At 31.3% G+C, this 22,441-nt stretch overlaps 1 protein-coding gene across 1 annotated transcript; it reads left to right on the plus strand.

Annotated features, from left to right (window-relative positions):
- The first annotated feature begins 40 nt into the window (after positions 1–40).
- LOC139517593 (ankyrin repeat domain-containing protein 42-like) lies at positions 41–10,890 on the plus strand. The gene is made up of 12 exons (XM_071308811.1): positions 41–266; positions 2,246–2,403; positions 2,777–2,884; positions 3,636–3,755; positions 4,230–4,365; positions 4,888–5,088; positions 5,814–5,939; positions 6,662–6,811; positions 7,081–7,185; positions 7,703–7,829; positions 8,804–8,945; positions 9,729–10,890. Exons 1-12 carry the CDS (start codon positions 260–262, stop codon positions 9,882–9,884), a joined length of 1,536 nt encoding a protein of 511 aa, XP_071164912.1. The 5' UTR covers positions 41–259; the 3' UTR covers positions 9,885–10,890.
- The last annotated feature ends 11,551 nt before the right edge of the window (positions 10,891–22,441 follow it).

Here is a 22,441-nt window from a genome sequence, read left to right on the forward strand (position 1 = left end):
ATAAAACAATTAAAACACTTTAATGAAAAAAAAATGGAGAAAATGTTGAGGGTGCTCTCCACGACGTCCGCACTTCAAATATTTTCAAAATCATAAAATTAAGCTGTCTGTTCAATTCAATTTTACTCAATTTTTACATTGAAATTGATTCATAAACAAAAGATACTTTTGAATTTTAAATTTAAAAAAAATCTTTCCATTATTCTTTTCTGCGAGCCTGTAAATTGATGTAAACATTGCTGGTAACCAAGCTGTTAAGATGCCAGGTAAAAATATATTATTTGTCTTAAGGTTAACAAACAGTGTAAAATAGGGGAGTCCCACTCCACTGAACCTTTTGTTTCCAACCTAAAACCCACGATGTTGAGGATCAAACTTTAGTTTATTCAATTTTCCAACGACTTACAAGTTTACATGTATACATATATACATGTAATTCATAACTATATATAAGTATATCAGCCAAGAAATGGATGATTTACACCTGGAAATTGATAGAATAAACCAATTTTATATGCTTATATGATATATTCCACAATACATATATGATTGAATACAGAAGATAATGGTCAACTGTTTCTATTTGTCCACAGCTGCATTTGTCGAAGAGTGCTGGGCATATCATTGATTTATACGAGTTTAAATTACAATATCCTGTTCTTAAACTAGTAGTTAGTATTTGTATTGTCCTTTTTACAATAAATTACACAGTATATCGAAAGAAGAATGAAAAATGTGGAATGTGTCAAAGAAATATGTACTAACTAAAGAGCAGTTAACAACTGAATCCTAGTCTGTTCGCCCCATTCTTTTTAATTATGCTTTAAGGCTAAAGGACTTTTTGGAAAGACATTTGGAAAAATGTGGTGGGGTTAAACATGTTTTGTTAGATCTCAACCCTTCCCCTAAACCTTAAACCAAAGTGGAATAAGCAAACTCACAAAAATTAATAATACACACATTATTACTGTAAAACTAAGTTCCAACGTAATTGAACTACATGGACAGAAAAAATGAGATACCTGTCAAAGATTGATAATCTTTATTTATCCTTCCCATAAAAGGAATTTGCCCCCTGAACTCATGAGAAAAATATTATCCATAACCCGAGTTCACCCAACAAATAAAAACAAAAGCACCTTAACCACACCCTTTGTCAGTAAACAAAACACTGATCACTGGAAATCAATTCTTCTGCATTTAATAAAAGACATCTATCAGAATATATAAATAGGAGAACTAGCAATGACTGTGCATCAGTTGAAAGTTACTGAAATAATGATGAGTAAGCATTAGATTCACTATATGTTTTGTACAGCTGACATGTGTGACCGCCATTGCACTTAAATGGTGGCCGTTGTTGAAAAAAAATAAAATACATATTCACTCGAATATCAAATATTTCTGTCATGTCTGTGTAATTTTCAATTGACCATGAACAAGAACTAGTAAAAACAGCATGAACATACACGTTCTATGAATCAAACAGTTTTCAAAAATTCATTACTTATTATGCAACAATTATTTAAGGTGGGAAGGCACGGGCAGCTGGATTACTATACATGACCATGTTAACAAATCCAAGATGCCTGAAAGCATCGTTCAGCCTCTGACGGGCTTGTTTTGCGCATGAGCCTGAGTCTAATATTAAAATAGAAGAAACTAAGCAAAATTGCTATCGCCAACCTTAATTTTCAAAGGAAAACTAGCAGTTACTGACATGCCAGCTCCCAATAACCATTTTTGTGCACTACCAATACATGTACATCTGTCATAGTTTTTAATTTGTTATATGCTAAATCATTGCGATTCAAATTGTTATATACAATGTATTATCATGTATATAGATTAAACAAACTCTATTTAGAAAATGAATATGTATGTGTAATGATTAGCATACATATTATACTTCATACATGGACATTTTGTTATCTATATAATCAGTCAATTTTATCCTTTACATTTTGTATAATGCCACATGCAGTATGAACGAACTACATGATATGATGTAACATGGATTGGCTATTACTTTGTTTGATTATTGAATGACCCTGTGAATAAAGTATTTGTATACTTAACCTGCAATAGCCAACCGATACTAAATAAAAAAAAATTTGGTCAATAAAACATAATGAAAACTTTAAAGTACATGTATACATTGTATGTTTATGATTTTACTTTTATGATTTTATCTATTTTACTTTTTCCATTAGACCTATTAATAAAATAGATAAATTGTTTACAGGAGCAAAGAAGAAGTATACAGGTATCCATGGAGCAGTTGAAGTTGGAGATGTATTGGAACTGGAAGCTATGGTGAAGAATGGTGCCAGTATCAATGAAGTTGAAGAGAAAGATAAATTCACACCACTACACACTGCAGCTAATTCTGGAGCACTTGAGGTAGTATACTTTGTATCTTAATTTATAATTATCTAAAGGTCAAATTACAGTAAATTAATTAAAATGCTTACATGCTGAATTGAGTCACAGATATTTTAAGACAAAACTTAAATTGAAATATAAAAAAAACAAGCATTGACCTCTTTTTTCTCTCTGAAATATGATTGAATGATTCTTTTGAAACAAATATGTGTCTGTATTAAATGCACATTTAAGATTGTTGCAAAGCAATTAATCTAAAACTGTTCTTTAGAGAAAAAACCTTTGAATCAGAATCATTTACCAGCATTGTTTCACTGATGATTTTGAAACTGTTTACCCGTGAAATGTTAAATCTATGTTATGTCACTGCAACCCATTTTGTTGTTTTCAGTGTTTACATTGGTTGCTATGGCATGGAGCTGATGCTACAGTAGCAACATCTAGAGGATGGACACCAGCACATATAGCAGCTATCAGAGGACAAGATGCTTGTATGCAGGTATATAAATTGTTTGGTGTGAAAAGTAAAAGGATCAGAAGCTGATGTTTTGCTTTTTAATATTGTTGTGTTAAATATGGCTCTAATTTATAAGAAAAAATACCAAATTATTATAGAGTGTTGTACTCTATTGACTATGAATAAAGAAAATATTCCAGTCAATGATCAACATATTAGAGACAAGAACTCTTAAATATAATTCAATAATGATGTATCAGTAAAAAATATTTGTAACAAATTTAAGTTGCATATCTTAAAAGAAAGGTTATCATGATTAGCAACATAAACTCTGTCATTAGAGGTTAAAAAAAAATAATATAACACAATAAATAAAGCAGACAATACTGAAAACTTAAGCTTAGGCAATATAAACTGATCATCATAACAAATTACTCCATAGTAATTATGCTCTTTGTATAATGCATCTCCTGGTGCCATTATTACCTTCTTTTTTTGGTTATGTTACTTACTGTTCTAGAGTTATCCCCCTTTACAGATGGACATATTGCTGAATTTTTTGTTTCCGTTCTTTAACTTAAGTTTGCCTCAACTAAATGTTATGAAACGTATGCACAATTCTTATTACCACAAAATTCAGAACAAGTACATATTTGGGTAGGGCCCCTTTTACAGTTCTTGAGTTATGTCCCTTTATTACATTATATGCAAGCAGGAGGGCATCATCTATGTCCCATGGACACATTCCCCATTTATTTTTGTATTAATCATTATTTATTTACCTTACTTGTAGGCCTTAGTAAATAATGGTGTTAGTATGACATCAAAAGACGTTAGAGGAAGTCAACCAGCACATCTAGCATCAGCCCATGGCAATTCGTTCACATTATGTACCATTCTACGAGCTGGTGTTGTAAGTGTGATAGATTACAAAATTCTCAAATGATATATTAAGCCAAAAAAAATACTTAGAAAATATTCATGTAACTGAAGTAAATTTTCTTTCTATGATCAATAAATGTCTTCAGCAAAAAGAATAGCCATAGAGCTGCTGACTTGGTAAAAATAAATGACAGTCTAATAAGTATTTTGAGTGACGTTTTTCTCCCATACTCTGCCTGGTGATATACATACAGTCAGGGAATGACCAAGGAGAATTTAAACCATGTGCATAAAGTCGTATATGTCAAAAATAAGATGTCAAAACACTGTCCTAAGCCTTGAGTAAACATCTTCTGTTCAATATGGTAATAGTAGAAGAGAAAATAATTCCATGAATTCATATAATTTTTATCATTGTATATCCTAAAAAATTGAAATTTAACATTTTATTTTGTTTTTTGATTCAAATTAAATTATACAAATTTTATATTTACATTTTATATAGGATGTGAATGTGACAGATAAGAATGGTTGGACCCCAGTACATTGTGCTTCCTACCATGGCCGTCTGGGATGTCTACAGATGTTGATTAAGTGGGGTGCTGAAGTAGACCATACAGATAACTGTGGCAATACCCCAGGTTTGTATATACATTTTGTAGTTTGGTTAAGATTTGCTGTGACCAGTGAATACATTGTAAAATGAAGTACCGGTACTTTAACTGAGACTTAATAGAAGACCATTAAAGCAGTTATATATTAAGATATGATTAAATTGGTTTGAACAAAAGCCATAACTAAACAAAAAAATACTAAAAGTGCATATAAATATTTTAAAATACCATTTAATTTATCAACTACAAAATGTACCAGCAAATTATAATTTATGTTATAGTTATAACTTATACCTTATCGTACAAAATTTCATCAAACCCCAGCCTGTTTAAATTTTTTTTTAGGGTAAAGTATTTATAGCCGTGAGCATATTAGTCTAATGTTCATTTCTTTCTTTCTGTGCAAATATACTACATACAATACTTTGTCAGTTAAAATTTTTTTTTTTTATTGAATCTATTAACTTATATAGTTAGAACTTGTTTCTCATTCTTCCAGTATCAAAATGGCTAAGTATTTTATAACTTTTGTCTGTTTGTTTTATCTAGCCCATTTAGCAGCATCAGAAGGACAGCTCCCTTGTCTTAAGTACCTAGTCAGTATAGGGGTTACACCACTCCATGTGCTAGGAGCCAGGAATGATCAAGGAGAGACACCAAAAGATCTGGCTCAACAGTTTTACAAAGAAAATGTCATTGATTATATCAATGGTTTGGAATGGGAAAGAGATCACCCAGAGGAGACAGAAAGTAGGTCACTGCTATGTAATAGTTACCAATGTTTATGAGAATGATAAAGAGGAAAACATTTTGGTATTGGTTTAATTATTCCTTACAGAAGACTGTAAACTAAAGAGCTAAACACACAATAAAGTAATCATTGGAAAGCAACAACCTTGAATTAAGGGCATTACACATTAAACTACAACAAAATAATTTCAATAATTTTAATACCTTAAAAATTTTCTAACATGGTTCCAAGTATCATATAACTTCTATTCAAGTACTGTTTCTAACTGCGAAAAGTACACAGTTACGCACCCCCTTTTCATTCCTCAAAATCATGAAATTAAAAGTTTAAAATTATTTTTTTTAGAAAAAAAATGAAAATGTAAAAAAAATATAGACAGGTAAAAAAGACAATTCTTAAAAAAAAATTATGAGATTAAAGAAATGTTGATATGTTTGCGTAGCTATAAGTTCATGAAATCCAAAGAAAATTTGGAAGGATTACCAAGTAACAATGATTTTGTATTTCAATATTGTTTTAGAAATCACTTAATTATACTATTAATGAGGTTTTTGTCCTCCATTAGTGTTTTTTTCGTCATGAATTTGTATGAAAATCTAACATTAAATAGATAGACTGGTTTACATTTTAAAAGCATATGTTTTATATGGCTGTTTTTGCAATGTTAAGCAACAACTATCACATAAATAGAAATTAATTTCAATCCATTTTTTATTACCTACAGATTTAGCATTTCCAGCCCATGTAGCAGCTTACAATGGAGACTTAGGACATCTACGCATGCTGATAGAAAATGGTGTTGTAAACATCAACGAGAGAGACGACAAAGGTGCTACACCTGCACATAAAGGTATGTTATCCTTGCTATATTGGTTTCTACAAAATTTTGTAGATATATTTACTAAAAATACTTGACGAAAGTCTTTCAAGTTGGATGATGAAAATGCATATCTTCGAAAAATAATGTTTTTTGTGTGTGATAACTAGGGTTTATAGTCTTCAAGTTCAACCACTATAATAATTCCACGAAATATTTAATTAGAATTTCATTAAATGTTTATGAATTTTAGAAAATTCCACCTGACAATCGATCAGACAATAGTTTTAAGCTGAATCAAAGCAGAGAAGATCATTAACTGATGCTCATTAGCCAGTAGATATATTTGTCTTTTAAAATACATTTGACATATAAGGATTGTACTGGTGCTATGTGGATAAATTCATTGTTTTTCAGGGGCAAAATCGGCAGCGCGTCATCCCTACAATGGCTTCCATTTCTACGATTGTGAAAATGAACTGGCGTAATGGGGAGATAATTTTGACGAAGTAGAATCCTGACTGTTCTGATATTACAAATAAAGATATTGTGATTTTTTGTTATTTCTGATCACTATATAATTTGATCTTTTAGCACACACTGTGGCCAAAGCTTGTGCTGTTATCAACAACTTCTACACTGTTTGGTCTCTGGTGGAGAGTTGTATCAATGACAATCAGACCATATTTTCTAATTTTTTAAATTTATGATTAGCTTATGAAGTCTTTATTATGAACATCCTACCTTTCTTTCAGCTGCTGGACAGGGTCATATCCATGTGTTACAATGGTTGATAGAGATGGGTGCCAACATGTCGATAGCCAATCAAGCTGGAGAACTTCCTCGTGACATTGCCAGGAGATTTGGACAGTTAGCTTGTGTCAAGATTCTGGGTGGAGAGCCTGGTATGTCGAACAATATCAGTAGAATATGTTTTGTTTGTTTTATTTGTTACAGGAAATCAGAAAAAGTATTTTCTTATTTACATTCATAAATTTATATATTTTGAACAAAAAATTATTTTGAAAATTAACACATATTTGAATAAAAGAAGATAAGAGGCTTATTTTAAGAGCATCAATAAGGTAATTAATTTTAAAATAACTTATTCATATGCAATGTTGAATATTATATATATTTTACAATATTGAAGTTATATTTGCTACATTTGTAGAGGAAGAATCATCAACAGTAGCAGGAGAGGGATCAGAAGATGAAGATGGTAATACTGATTCTAAAGGTGTTAATCTGACAGAAAAACAGAGGAAACAACAGAAAGGTATATGGTACATTTTTATTGGCTAAACTGTTTTCCCTGAGGCATGTGCTATAAATAAACTTTTTTTTTAAACAATCAGCCTTACCTTGACCTATAATGTTTTACTTTTATAAATTGTTACTTGGATGGAGAGTTGTCTCATTGGTACTCATACCACATCTTCCTATATCTAGTTAACTTTCTGATCAGTGTTTTTTTTAAAATGCAGAGCATACTTATGTGTGCTGATATTTCATCCATAGTAAATGCATTATCAGTTTAAGGAATATCGAAGTAGCCACTTACTTGTTTTGTGAGCAAATTCTTTCACTTTATTTCAAGTTGGCAAATTGATTTGCTTCAATGTTTTTTTTTTTAAATGAAAAAAACACCAAGTAACAGAATAGAAAAATGTTGTGAGAGGACCTTGGTCCCCAATTTTTAATCAATACATGCATGATATGATGAAGGCCCAGTTAAAAGATGCAGGTAGTAAATTTGTGTACTATATTAAGAGGAATGCATTTTTTTTTTATAGTAAGAGCAAAAGAAAAACTTGAGGAATTAGATAGATTATTGGAAATTGCCAAAAAGAACTACACACAATTAGGAGGACGTTTGTCAGAAGACAGAAAACGTCTGCAAGAAGTAAGGGATAAAGACAAGTAAGTAATATGAAATCTTGGTTATAATGCAAAGATGAATCAATTATAATGTGGAACACGCAACAGTCAATCAATGTTGTGGAATAAAAAAAAACCATTTGAGTACAAACCTTTTTTTATAGTATATTTATAATGGAGCTAGGGGAGGGTGGGTATTCATGGATAGTATATTTATAATGGAGCTAGGGGAGGGTGGGTATTCATGGATAGTATATTTATAATGGAGCTAGGGGAGGGTGGGTATTCATGGATAGTATATTTATAATGGAGCTAGGGGAGGGTGGGTATTCATGGATAGTATATTTATAATGGAGCTAGGGGAGGGTGGGTATTCATGGATAGTATATTTATAATGGAGCTAGGGGAGGGTGGGTATTCATGGATAGTATATTTATAATGGAGCTAGGGGAGGGTGGGTATTCATGGATAGTATATTTATAACGGAGCTAGGGGAGGGTGGGTATTCATGGATAGTATATTTATAATGGAGCTAGGGGAGGGTGGGTATTCATGGATAGTATATTTATAACGGAGCTAGGGGAGGGTGTGTATTCATGGATAGTATATTTATAATGGAGCTAGGGGAGGGTGGGTATTCATGGATAGTATATTTATAATGGAGCTAGGGGAGGGTGGGTATTCATGGATAGTATATTTATAATGGAGCTAGGGGAGGGTGGGTATTCATGGATAGTATATTTATAATGGAGCTAGGGGAGGGTGGGTATTCATGGATAGTATATTTATAATGGAGCTAGGGGAGGGTGGGTATTCATGGAACAGAGGATACCTGTTTTGTGTAATTAATCTCCAAAAGAATTTAAATCATCAGAATCTTCAAACTTTCTTGAAAATTTTGAATACATATTGAAAATGTTCCTTTCATTTTTAAAATGTAAACAATTAAAATTAAAAAATTAAAAATTTTCTCTAGAAAGTATGATATCTCTATAATCTACTTGTTTATATTTTAGGACTATTAGTGAGTTAGAAGCACAATTAGACTATGAAAGATTGAGAAGAGAGAAATTAGAGGCACAACTAGATCAGTACAGGAGAGAAATAGCTGACCTGAAGTATGAAGTACAGGCTAGAACATATGGCAGTGACCAAGATGTAAGTAATTGTCTCCCTTGTATGGAGAACTCAAATCATTTTCGATAGGGATGAATAAGAATGTAAGTAATGATCTCCCCTGTATTGTAAACTCAAGTCATTCTTGCAAAGGAAGATGTAATATGTAAGCAACTATCTCCCTTGTATTGTGAACTCAAATCAATATGACAAAAGACTATTTAGCATTTTAGCAGTTATCCTCCTAATGTTGATTGGTAAAAAGAAAAGTTGCTGTTTTTGATATCAGGAAATATTATAATGATGTATACATGATGTTAAACATGAAAATTCTTTAGATAGTCCTTGTGATAAACCTCACAACCATGAACAAGGACTCAGATTTTAGGCCTAAACAATAAAATTATAATAAAAATTGGCAGTACATAGTTAACTCAAATTCTTTTGTCAAAAAACAATCAGCATATTGTTAAGATTAATACTGTAAAATCCTGCCATAGCATGCATTCTGTTTGTACAGTAGTAACTATTATTTTGGATTTTACAATTGATACATGTTTTTAAAAATATGTTCTTGTTCTGAATATGCATGAAATATTTTTGTGAATTTTTCAAACTTTCCAACTTAGTAATTTTTTCATCAAATTTTACCAAAAAACACTACCAATTTTGTTAATCCGACAGTTTTCAAGCAAGATACTTAAAGATATACAGATATATGACACACATATTGCTTTTATGGAATTGTTTTAGGATATTTACTCTTTTCCAACAGATAGAACTTTCAGCAAAATTTATTTCTACCTGTTTTTTTTCTCTCACTAGTACCAATCAAGTGATGAAGATGACTATGTCCAAAGGACCAGGAAAGTAAAGAAAGTTGTCAAAGCAAAGAAAACAAATGATGATGGAGGGATGTTTATAAAGAGAAATATGACAGTACCAAGAAAAGGCAGTGGACGCAAACAAAGAATCGTATAATAAAACATTTTTCACAAAATTCATAGAGTTGTTAGTAGAAGATGAGGTTCCATCAAACCTGCAAAATCACAAAAACAACTCTCCTAAAATGAAACAAAAATACATATGAAGAGTTTTTTCTAATAGTTTATTTCTGCTGCTCATTTAAGAAATTTTAGTAATCTATATTTATCTAGAATTATGAATTAGTCATATTTCTTGGATTTTTATATTTTGCCAAAATAAAGAAAAACAGACATAGTTTTTAATATAAAAGATTTGAATAGATACAAATATTCCAATTTGATTTTTTTCTTCTTCTTTTTCTTAGATCATTTTTAACAGTGGAATGTTCATAGTCAGTCATTTGAACACTTTTGTTTTGCAAACATCAAAGCATTTTTAAAATTATAAGCATAACTGTTATAATGCAGTAATTGTATTAATATGATAAAAAATATATACATATGGTAGCTGTAAAAGGTCTTGTGCATACTTTATTATTGTTTTCTGTTAGGTTTGAGGTAGGACAGCACCCCTTACCCCCTACCCCTTTACCCAAAAAACATTATGATTTCCTATCTCTACGTTAAATGTCTTGTATCCTATGGTGAGCAAAATGAATACATACTAATTAAGATTTTTTATCTTTTTTTTTTATTCTACAATATATTGCATGCGGTTAACAATTTACTTCACTAGTCCAGCATTCTAGTGAAGGGTTTCTTTATTTTTAATCTTTTGAAAAATATTAGGTATTGTCAAGCATTTTGGAAGATTAATTACTGATTTTATTAATTACATTACATTAAGTCCCAGGTTACGAAGGACATGAATAACATTATAACTTTTTTTTTATATTTATTGAATATTAGTGTATTTTGGGAGTATGTACTTTTTTTATCTATTTTTAATTGTATTAAGTTTATGTTGTAGGTTTCTGATTCGTGTTAAGTGTCTGTGATATCATACTGTAACTTACATTGAATGTTCTAACGCTTCATAGATACATTAAATATATTTAAATAGTTATAATATTATTTTCCTTTTTATTTTGCCTCTTCAAAAATTGAAAAGGTGGAGGGGGTTTCACAAGTATTCTTTCCTTTTAACATGAGCCCAAATTAATTGTGTTTGCTCTATTCCTTAAATGTTCTAGTCACAATGGACCAAGAGTGTGCTAAGGGCACTGATAGATTAACAAAACTAACTAGTGCCTCCTCTATCATAATCCCTGGTTTAGTGTACGAAAAAAGATAAATAAAACTGTATTCTTTGTTCAAAATTTTGTACAAGTTCATTACAAACAGAAGTAAAAAAAATACAAACATTTTAGATCTTAATAAAAAAAATTCTGCACAATATAATGAGTATTGGTCCATCCTCTGTCGTTTGTAGTTGCTGTTTGGAGGCAGTAGTTTTCATCCATTAACTCTGATTAAACTCTTCTCATAAATAACCTGAACAATCAAAACCTTGGTCATAATCATCATTAGAGTAATTATTTACAAAAAAGTGTCGGACAATTCCGACGTTATCCAGGTAACCAATGGTAAAAAATAAAAGTACAAACATAGGGTAGAATGCAAGTAGTGGCAAATATCTTAATACACAAGAACCAGCTGTGACTTGATCCTTTATTCATGTGAGACAGACTTTATACAGGCACTTTCTAGGAAAAAGGAACAGAAGACTCAGTATCCTTTAACTTCACTATCCGCTATATAGATTATTTTCTCTCACTTATAAACATATTTGTCAAATGAATCTATCCAATCGATCTTGAGATAAGGATACACTAACTAGTCAAGTCTACCTAATATCATGACTTACATCTAGAATTGTAAACTTTCCATTTCTATGTAGCAACCGATGATTCAAGCAGCTTCGAGCAGCATTTACATACTGAGTATATGTCGCCCAGTTGATGCGATATTCCATAGCTTGTGTTTCCTATTATGATTTCCTTGGAAGAGTGTTACTGCTCACCAATAAGCTATTAAACTAAGAGTTTCAAGTGGTAAAATTGAAATCATCCCTTCATATTAAAATTTAATTTGATATAAGTAGTCAGCCAGCTCAATATAAGATTTGTTGCCCTTAAATGATGACTATTACATATTTTGGGTAATTATGCCTATGATATTGAAAACATAATAGAAAAAGAGAAATTCTAAACAGAAAAACTAATCAGCAAGACATAATATAGAAATATTTCAACAGGGCCGAAAATCGACAGCGGAAGAGGATTTTGTCAAAACAGTTTTGATTCAATAAAATTTTTAGTGTTGCATAGTATCATTTAAAAATCTGCTGAAATTTTCCTTTCACTGTACACAACCTTATTGAAAAAGAACTTAGACTATACTAGTTCAGTGTGGGCACCTTTAAAAAGGGATAATTTAAAAATGAATTAATTTTGAGAATGTACAAAAACGAGCAACATGACAAATACCAAGTTTTAACAAATCAATATACCCAGAAGACTGAGGAAACTAAAGCTACCTACATTGTCATATAGAAGAATCAAAGAGGACGCGATAAAGACATTCAATATATTACATAGACAATACGCCACGGGTACTACAAGTGCATAGCAAATACATAAAAAAGACATAGAAAATACATAAAATGGATATAGCAAATAAATAAAATGGGCATGGCAAATACATAAAATGGACAAAGTAAATACATAAAAAGGACAATCTGATGTTCAGTGGTTGTCGTCTGTTTATGTGGTTCATAAGTATTTCTCGTTTCTCGTTTTTATATAGATTAGACCGTTGTTTTTCCAGTTTGAATGGTTTTACACTTGTAATTTTTGGGACTCTTTATAGCTTGCTGTTTGGTTTGAGCCAAGGCTCCGTGTTGAAGGCCGTACCTTGACCTATAATGGTTTACTTTTATAAATTGTTACTTGGATGGAGAGTTGTCTCATTGGCACTCATACCACATCTTCCTATATCTATATAGCACAAGTGTAAACAGTAACACCGAAACCGTGAGGATCCTGTATTGGAAAACAACATAAAGTACCATTAAGTATAAATATTAATTTTTATAACGAAATACCAGATGAGCAAAACATGCCCCATAGAGTGTCTAGTTTCCTCTCATATTAGATATAAATATTAAATATTGCAGTGGCTTCTATGTCTTAATCAGATTTAAAACAAAAAAGTTGTATACAATCATGTTTCTTTGTGTAACTATATGAATATAACGTCATTTGGAATCATCTAGAAAACACATCCTGGTCATTATGGAGAGTTTTTTCATTGGCAATTACTAGTATCCTACTTCTCCTTATATTTATATTGATATATTAAACAATACCCATACATTAGGAGAAAGAAGAACCATAAACAATGACAAAGTCAACCAAACAGGAGTGAATAAGATGATTAAATTTATTTATTTCCTTTCAAGAATGAAACAAACTACAATTGTTTTTGATGAATCCCGGGTTTTTGTTGGATGACTTCAGGAACAAATTCAATACTATCCACTGATCTCTGCCACACCTCAACTATACAGCAAGATGGCATGATTAAATATATATGTACAGATAACTTTTACTGTTGATAGCTTCCAATTCCGTTTCAGATACATTCAAGAGAACTGCTCAAGTGCAAAATATGACTTTGGAACGAAAAGAAGATTTAGAAAAGAAGAATTCTCTCTGAGTTACATTTCATATTTCAATGACTTATATTTCAAATCAAAGAGTTCCTGTTGTTCTTTTCTTGAAACCTTTTTTTCATCTTCACTGGAATATAAATAAGAAAACCTTGCTTAGTTGGTTAGAGTTAACACCATTGTCCTTTGTATTCGGGGCAACCATAGCAAATATCCTTATGACAAATTTTATGACAGCTGGTTATTACGCTTTCAAAACACTTTACAGTTCTCTCTCTGACTCTTAATGTATTGATGTTGATTCTAAAATGGTGTTTTTATTTCTTTTTCTCTTAATGATTTAAAAAGTAAAATCACAAAAATATTGAACTCCGAGGAAAATTCAAAACAGAAAGTCCTTAATAAAATGGCAAAATCAAATAATAAAACACATCAAACGAATGGACATCAACTGTCATATTCCTGACTTGGTACAGGCATTTTCAAATGTAGAAAATAGTGGATTGAACCTAGTTTCATAGCGTTAAACCTTTCACTTGTATGACAGTCACATCAAATTCCATTATATTTACAACGATGCGTCAACAAAACAGACATAACAGGTTATATTGTCAAAATAGGGCACAGTAGTCATCACTGTGTCACAATCTTAATTAGAACAAAAACAAACAAATATTTAACAAAGAAGCACAAATAACATCTATCAAATGCTTTTAATTCATGGAAACAATAGTTTAGTTTTTGCAGCTTCCACAGCTTAATAAACTCATCATAAATACCAGGATTGAAATTTTATATTTGCGCCAGAAACGCATTTCGTCTACAAAAGACTCACCAATAAAAAAAGTGTTGAAAAGGCCAAATGAAATTCGAAGTTCAAGAGCATTAAGTACCAAACATTCCTAAAAGTGTTGCCAAATACAGCTGAAGTAAGCTATTCCTGAGGTAGAAAAGCCTAAGTATTTCAAATATTAAAAGTTTTGTAAAAATTTATAATTCTGACCATATCAATGATAATTCAATGTAAGAGAAACAAAAACTCATCAATAAACCAGGTCATAGTCGAGTTTCGTCTATAAAAGGCTCACTAGTGACACTCGAGAGAAAAATATAAGAAAAATGTTAATTGAAGACCCAATTTAAACGTCCGAGCAAATGTTTTGCAAAATTAAACTTAGGTAATCTGTTACTGGATAGAAAATTTATAGTCGTTCGAGCACTTCACAGTTATGTAACAATTCAATTAAAGATATGATCATATCAATTATAATTCGTTGTTTGATAAAGTCTTACGTTTGATTTTGTCTGTTTTTATGGACGTCCCCATTTTCCACGGAGTTTGATATCTTTGTTAATACTTTTTGTCTTGTCAACACAGACGTGCTGACTACTGATTTGGCGATACCCCCCGGGAACGAAACTACCACCAACTGAAGCAGCGACATAGTGATTGTAAAATGCTCATCAAAGATACTGGTGAATGCATGCAATCTATTTTCTCATCATTCCGATTTTAATGTCGTGGTTCAGATAGGTTTTTATTTCACAGTTAGGAAAGTTGGTGCATTTGTTTTCAACACAACTATACACATGGAAAAAAGTATTGAAACACCAAATTGAAATTCAAATTAAAAAAAAACACCCTCTATTGTTTTGTGATATAATTTATTGATATAGAACTAGTTAGACATTATTTATATCTCACCTGAGTTTAATCAAGAAATAACGACTCAATAAGTTCTAATCTCCACATGCAGCTACTGTACCCGTAAACCATAAAACATGTTTTTATCCTCATCGTTTTCAACACTTGAAATAACTAAGTTTGTAAAGTTAAGTGATTGAGACCATGTAATGGGTCTTCCGCAACTCTCAAATGCAGCAAGATGACATATTAACAACATGTGAGAAGCAGGAATGTCCTGCGACAAATTACACATATTGTAGGTCATCACCATTCCACTATAAGTCATAACAAATGATGTTAAAGACCTACCGAGACCAGGAAGACACTCTTTAACATTAGCTAGGAAACACCAAGCCTATGAGTAAAGGTAGGCCAAAAAGAAACCATTTGCAAACAGTACAATCCTAAATAAAGACTTTAAACAAGAACTGATCGAAATCGATTCATAGCTACTGGTTATCGTGCGAGAAGACAATTTTGGAGACCTTTGCTTACGAACAGACACACAGTGACCCGTATCAAATGGTCAGAACTCACCAACGTTGGAAATAAGCATCGTTGAGGAAGATTCATTGGTCTTATGAATGTCGGTTTATCTTCCCTGGCCTAATCGTGGTCCGGATTTGAACCATATTAAGCATATATGGGTCATTTTAGGCGTAAAGTATGTCAGAGGTCACTCCAGTTCACACGTTTCATGAAATAACAATGCCCGTCACCAGGAATGGTTGCAATAACCTCAGCAACACATTCGTCGATTAGTGGCAGGCATGATTTGAAGAGGTTATATAAGAGATGGTTGTCCGTGTGAATGGAGGCTTCACGAAGTATTGATTCTTTGGCCTATAACGATCAACGATGATGTGAATAATCATTTTAAGTCTTATTTTGAAATGTCTGACATCCTATTGTTCGATTACAGTAAAAGTTGTAAAATGCAATTTTTTGTACCAAAATTACTTCATTTTGGTATCAAAATTGTGGTTAATCAAAAAATCTTTTTTTGAAACATTTTTTTTAATTTCTTTTAGTGGAAATGTTATCATTAATAATGTTTCAATATTATTATACAAGTATTTTATCGCATTCTATCCAAAAAATGAAGCTGATTTTTTAAGGTTTAAAAAATTAAGGTGTTGCAATACTTTTTTCCATGTGTATATATGTATCGCCAACTAAAGGCTATATATGCACCATATAACAACACACATGAACGAAAAGCATCAGTGTCTTATATATTCATATGAAGATGGATATCATTGTTACCATACCAGTAGACACGTCCATCAGACGTAACATGTGTGTCGGCTCCTGTACCAAGTCAAGAATATTGCAGTTGTTATCAAATAGTCCGTTTCTATGTGTGTTGGCGGTTATTTTAGATGCAATTCAGTGTTTCTGTTGTTCCGTTGTTTTCCGTCTTATAATTGATGTGTTTCGATCTGTTTTAGTTAAATTTGTTTTTTCTCAATCGATTTATGACTTTTGAATAGCGATATACTACTGTTTCCTGTTTACATATCTCAAATCTTCTTTTATTCTATATCAATCTATATAAGTATGTTGATAGTCTTACTCATCTCTCTGTCTGCCTTTCCATAACACACTAATCCTCCGAGTTCCTTTGCCAAGAACTTTATGTATTATGTAAGATTGTTTGTCATTATATGTAGTAAGCCACACTATACTATCAATTTGTTTTGAGAAAATTACAGGAGTTGTGTGAATTTGACTATTATTTTGCTATTGTTACATAATGATATTGTCTGAATGCAACTTCTATAAGACACTTTGTGTTCATGTTAAGTTGAAATTGTTGGCAGAAGTTATGAGACTTGGATAGTTTTTTGTTGTTGTTGTTATTGTAACACAGTGATTTCTCCTGAAGCTGTTTGACCGGACGCTTTAATACTTAACAGAATTATTTGTAATAATATGAAGTTCAAAAGTTGTTTTACGGAGAACGGGCTTGCTCCTTGTGAAGCTACAGATATGCATAGACTTTTACAAGTCCTACTCTTATCAAAGTTGACTTGTTGGTGTCCACTTTCAATGATTTTAAATAACAGACCTTTCTAAGATTGCCCATAAATAACTAGTCTAAGTTTCCACTCACTCAGGCAAAGTTGATCTTAGATTGGCTTAGATGTTTTTATGAATTTTTGTATTCCTCTATTTCATTTTTACTATTATGCTTCGTCTATATGTCTTTTTGTGTTCCTTTGTTACTTATGACGTGGCTGTGTACTTATACATCCCATCATTGTGTTTTTGTTCTGTGATAATATCTGTATGCTTGTCTTTCATTTTAGCTAATTTGCTTTGTCTATATATCTTTTTGCGTATCTTTCTTACATATGAAGTGGCTCTGTACTTATATACATTTCCTCCGATTGTGGTATCGTGCCCTAGTAAATGTTTGTTTATATATGTATTTATTCGTTTTTATAGTGATTAGATAATAACACAATGTTGACTGCTGTACCCCTATTTTTTACATTTTTTCCTATTATGTCTTTTTGTTTTGTTCACACATCGTTGTCAATATAATGGAATTGTTTGCGACTGTCATACAAGTGAGAGGTTTGATCCCCATGTAGTTAATGTCTGTGTGGGAATATAAGAGTTATTGTCTATTCGTTTGATGTGTTTGAGCTTTAGGTTTTGCCATTTGATTAGGGACTTTCTCGTATTTGAAATTTCCTCGGAGTTCAGTATTTTTGTGATTTTACTTTTTGGGTTATATAGCTTTTCAACTGTTTCGGTTCTGACACAGCCTTAGCTTTCAAATATTCGACTTTGAACTTTCCTGATGAATGCAAATCCAGAAAAAAAGCGCTTAGGAGGCATGAACTTATCAACATGATGTTTTTCATCTGTAAAGTAGGAGTCATGGGAAATTTAACAATTTTATACTATAGTGACCGTAGACTCTTTAAAGTAGGAGTCATGGGAATAGTTACCAAATGAACCAGGATTATAATTTAGTATGCCAGACGCGCGTTTCATCTACATAAGACTCATCATTTACGCTCAAATCAAAATAGTTTTAAAGCCAAACAAAAACAAAGTTGAAGAGCATTGAGGACCCAAAAATTCCAAAAAGTTGTGCCAAATACAGCTAAGGTAGTCTATTCCTGGGATAAGAAATCCTTAGTTTTTCGAAAAAATCAAAGTTTTGCAACAGGAAATTTATAAAACTGACCATATAATTGATATTCATGTCAACATCGAAGTGCTGACTACTGGGCTGGTGATACCCTCGTGGACGAAACGTCCACCAGCAGTGGCATCGACCCAGTGGTGTAAACAGTTATCAAATGTACCAGGATTAATTTTACAATTTTATACTTTAGTTACAAGAGACTCTACGAATGTCTCTGTTTAAACACAATGTCACACGTACAGGAAAATTAGTACCTTAGCCAACTTTATATCTGTGCAAATAATTATATTGACTGAAAGACGAATCATTTGATTGTATATGCTTTCATTTCATATGAAAATAACACAAAATTACAAGAAATCACCTATATGAAAACAACACACTATTAAAGAATTGAAAACAACACACTATTAAAGAATTTTTTGCTCCGCATACAAACCGATAATGTTTTCGAAAACAATAATAGCAAATTTTAGAAGTCATCTAAAAATAGATGCGTTGACAATATATCTCGAAATATGGATAGTTGATATACAGCAATACATTATTACCATAGGAAATTTATTCACAAGTATACTGATTGACATTTGCTTAATATTTTACGAGATATTTATTTTGAAATGACATCTTCATATGCGAACTTCAGCTATTTGACGTTTTATACAAAAACACAACAGTAAATTACTATATATACTGATTTGCGAATTAATTACAATTTCATTATTACCAAGACCTTTTTTTTTATTAGAGAGCTGCAAGCAGGATCATTCCACGATAAATATTTATACGTCATATAGCTGAAATTGGCACAAAAAAGATGTCAAGCTCGTAAAAAATTTATCAAATTTTAATCATTATACTACATGTATGTCATAGGATAATAATTTATTGCTATATATGTTTATATCAATTGTACCTTATTTTTTTACATAACACTAAAAATATCGTTTTTGTAAAAGCACAAGCATTTGCAAGTAAACGAACAATGCGAAAAAATAGTATTTATTGATTATATAGGCATATTTTAAAACAAGTTTTGTGTTATTTTCATACAACATGGGTTATGTTCGCATAATTGAAAACAATGATGGAATCAAATGATTGGTCTTTCAGTCAATAAAAGATGAACATTTTATGAATTGAACGCCTACTGTAAATATATATTGGAATATATTTTGAAAGGATAACTCCTAATAAATTCAGTAGAGAAAGGTTTAGAAGAAGTTATATTCTAGTATAACAAGTTAATGACGTTACGCAAGGTATATGCAATGTACAATTGATTTTTTTTTCATCGAAAGCGATTTTTCTCAAAATATATTGCGAAGTACCTACTCAACCGATTTTTATGCAATAAATACCATATGAAGGAGAAATGTTTCAAGTTATATTGTTTATTATGCCATTAATTTCGTGAGAATTGTTCTTATTTTCTGATGAAGTGAAAACAATTTCATAATAATCTGTCATATAATAACTTAGCAATATCTTTTAAAATATTGACTTTAATTAAAATTATTTTTTAAAATTGAACTCACTTTAAAAAAATTATCAAATTCATGTACCTTCAGACTTTTTGCCAGGCTCTTTTTCTGTCCTTATAGCATTGATGGTTTACTTTCAAATTCAAAAATAAGCTTTTTGTTATATACTTGTTTAAAGTTTATTTTTCTTTCAATGTTATCTACCAGTTCATGTAGTTACTAATTGAGTACGTCCTGAATATGCTTGAAATATTTGCCACTGGACGTTAAGCAACCAACAATCAATCAATACTAATTGAGTAATACATTATTCAAATGCAAACGAACATACTTCCGAAATTTACATAAATTAACATCTCTGAAGATGTCCTTTGAAAAGCTTACGACACTTATATGTCAGACCGTTGTACCTCGGCTTCCAATCTATGATGGTGTTTTTAGATTTGCGTGAAAACTTAAAAAATAAAAAACAACAAAAAAAAACCCAACTTTTGTCCATAAGAAATTAACCCTAGCCCCTCCCCGTGTCTATATTAAAGGTCTATTCCTGATGTGTGTTTTTTTCTAATCTGAGTGTTATTTTGTTTCAGCAGACCTTTTTTGAATAAACATTTCTCCGACATTATGTTAACTGCCTATATGTGCATTCGTATAAAAGACTTCATTTTGTAGAAACGTTTAAATGACGCCTTTGGACATATAATGGCTAGACATAAGAAATGCGTTCTAAAAAATATAAGGTCATAATGTTTGTGAAAACACCCAACTCATTTAGCTATTTGTAGGAACTTATAGTGTGTATATTTAAAATATGTTAATTTTGTACTATAAATACACATTTTCTATTAATATCACATATTTTATATTATATGGACAAACATAACGTTTGGACATAGTGGCTAGACATGCGATTTATTACAATTATGCTTTATGAATAGGTTTGTTACAAATTTGAAACTTTCAAATTCTTATTTTTTTTCAGAACTTTTTATTGAGTATAGTTTTAATATGATTTAATTATATTTTAATGATGATAATAGAATCCGAAATACAGATTAGCTTTCGTCATAACACACAAGGACAGGTTCCTCTGCCGAATATTTCGTTGAGAACTTCAAATTTCAGCCAACGCCAAAACAAAAACGGGGTTTGACGTCAGAATATAAATCTAGTAGGAAGTTGATGTACCAAAATTCGCTAATTTTTATGTCAAAATTACAAGGAAATACATTTTATTCTATCTGAAAATGTTACGCCGGACAAGCGATTATTAACGTTAAAGCGCGATTTGTGTGATTAATAAAATAAAGTAATGGTACAAACAATTACAGAATTAAGTTCAAATAGGATAAACAAGTCAAGGCCTTTCTGTAGATATATGCATGTTGGTGGATTTTGTTTTTGATAGATGAATGGCAAACTCCGGACAGTGATCGTTTCCGTTCCGGAACTGTTTTCCTTTACTCCATCAATTAGTGTAGAGGGTAGTATTCGGGCCCGTATGCGGATCGGAACTGGAACTGCCGGGGAGTTCGAGATGAATGGTTGCTGTTCTAAAATCATATTACAAGATAATTTCAATCCGAACGTGCGCAACGTCAAAACGGACAACTAACGGATGACGCCAAATGGTAATAATACCACTTGTAAAAATAAACATGCCCAAATTTTTCTGTGGTCGTCCAAATTTCTAACTGTTCATCTTGGTTCATATAATTGTTTGCCAATAGACGTTAAGCAAATTAAATCCAATCGATCAATAGATCAGATTAGATTTGTTTTGACATTGTAACACAGTGATAACTGATGTAACCATATTTTGACTATTTTACCTGTTATGTCTGTTTTGTTCACGCATCGTTGTAAATATAACAGAATTTGATGACACTGTCATACTAGTGAGAGGTTTAGCGTTATAAAACCAGGTTCAATCCACCATTTTCTACATTTGAAAATATCTGTACCAAGTCAGGAATATGACAGTTGTTGTCCATTCGTTTGATGTGTTTTATCATTTTATTTTGCCATTTGTTAAGGGACTTTCAGTTTTGAATTTTTCTCGGAGTTCAATATTTTTGTGATTTTACTTTTTGGGTGTCTGTGCTGATCATCAGATATCACAAAGTTCGAATCCTAATCTCTGAAATATTGGGTGAAATTTGTTAAAGAAGCTACAACTATAAATTCTGTTTTTCCTATTATAGCATAGAGAAAATCCTGTATATTCAATAGCAAAGCCAACACAAAGGGAATCTTTTTCAGAATATTACGGTGACACATACTTTAATAGGACATAAAAAGCCTATCAAGAATTACCAAAAAATATTGGACAGTAAAACCGACCAGACCAACCTCAAACGCCAAATTTTTTCCGATTATATGTTTTACAAATGTACACTTAAATGAAGGAAATTAATATATAAATGCTTTGGTTCCGTTGAGTTCCGGTTTCAAATTTTAATTTCTTTTTTTCTAAAAATCAACTTGACCTGTATTTCAAGATTGAGTTCTCGTTATCTGATACTTTAAGATAAATATATCATTAATTGTTTCTATGTGTACATGATAACAATTCAAAAATGTAATGCATATATTCGGCGGA

This window comes from Mytilus edulis, chromosome 3 (assembly GCF_963676685.1).
Source record: "Mytilus edulis chromosome 3, xbMytEdul2.2, whole genome shotgun sequence".
NCBI lineage: Eukaryota > Metazoa > Mollusca > Bivalvia > Mytilida > Mytilidae > Mytilus > Mytilus edulis.

Bases quoted from the DNA above. Each gene is read 5' to 3' on its own strand.
- LOC139517593 (XM_071308811.1), top strand. The intron at 4,366-4,887 runs GTTTGTATATAC...TGTTTTATCTAG, and splicing joins TAACTGTGGCAATACCCCAG to CCCATTTAGCAGCATCAGAA. The intron at 6,812-7,080 runs GTATGTCGAACA...CTACATTTGTAG, and splicing joins GATTCTGGGTGGAGAGCCTG to AGGAAGAATCATCAACAGTA.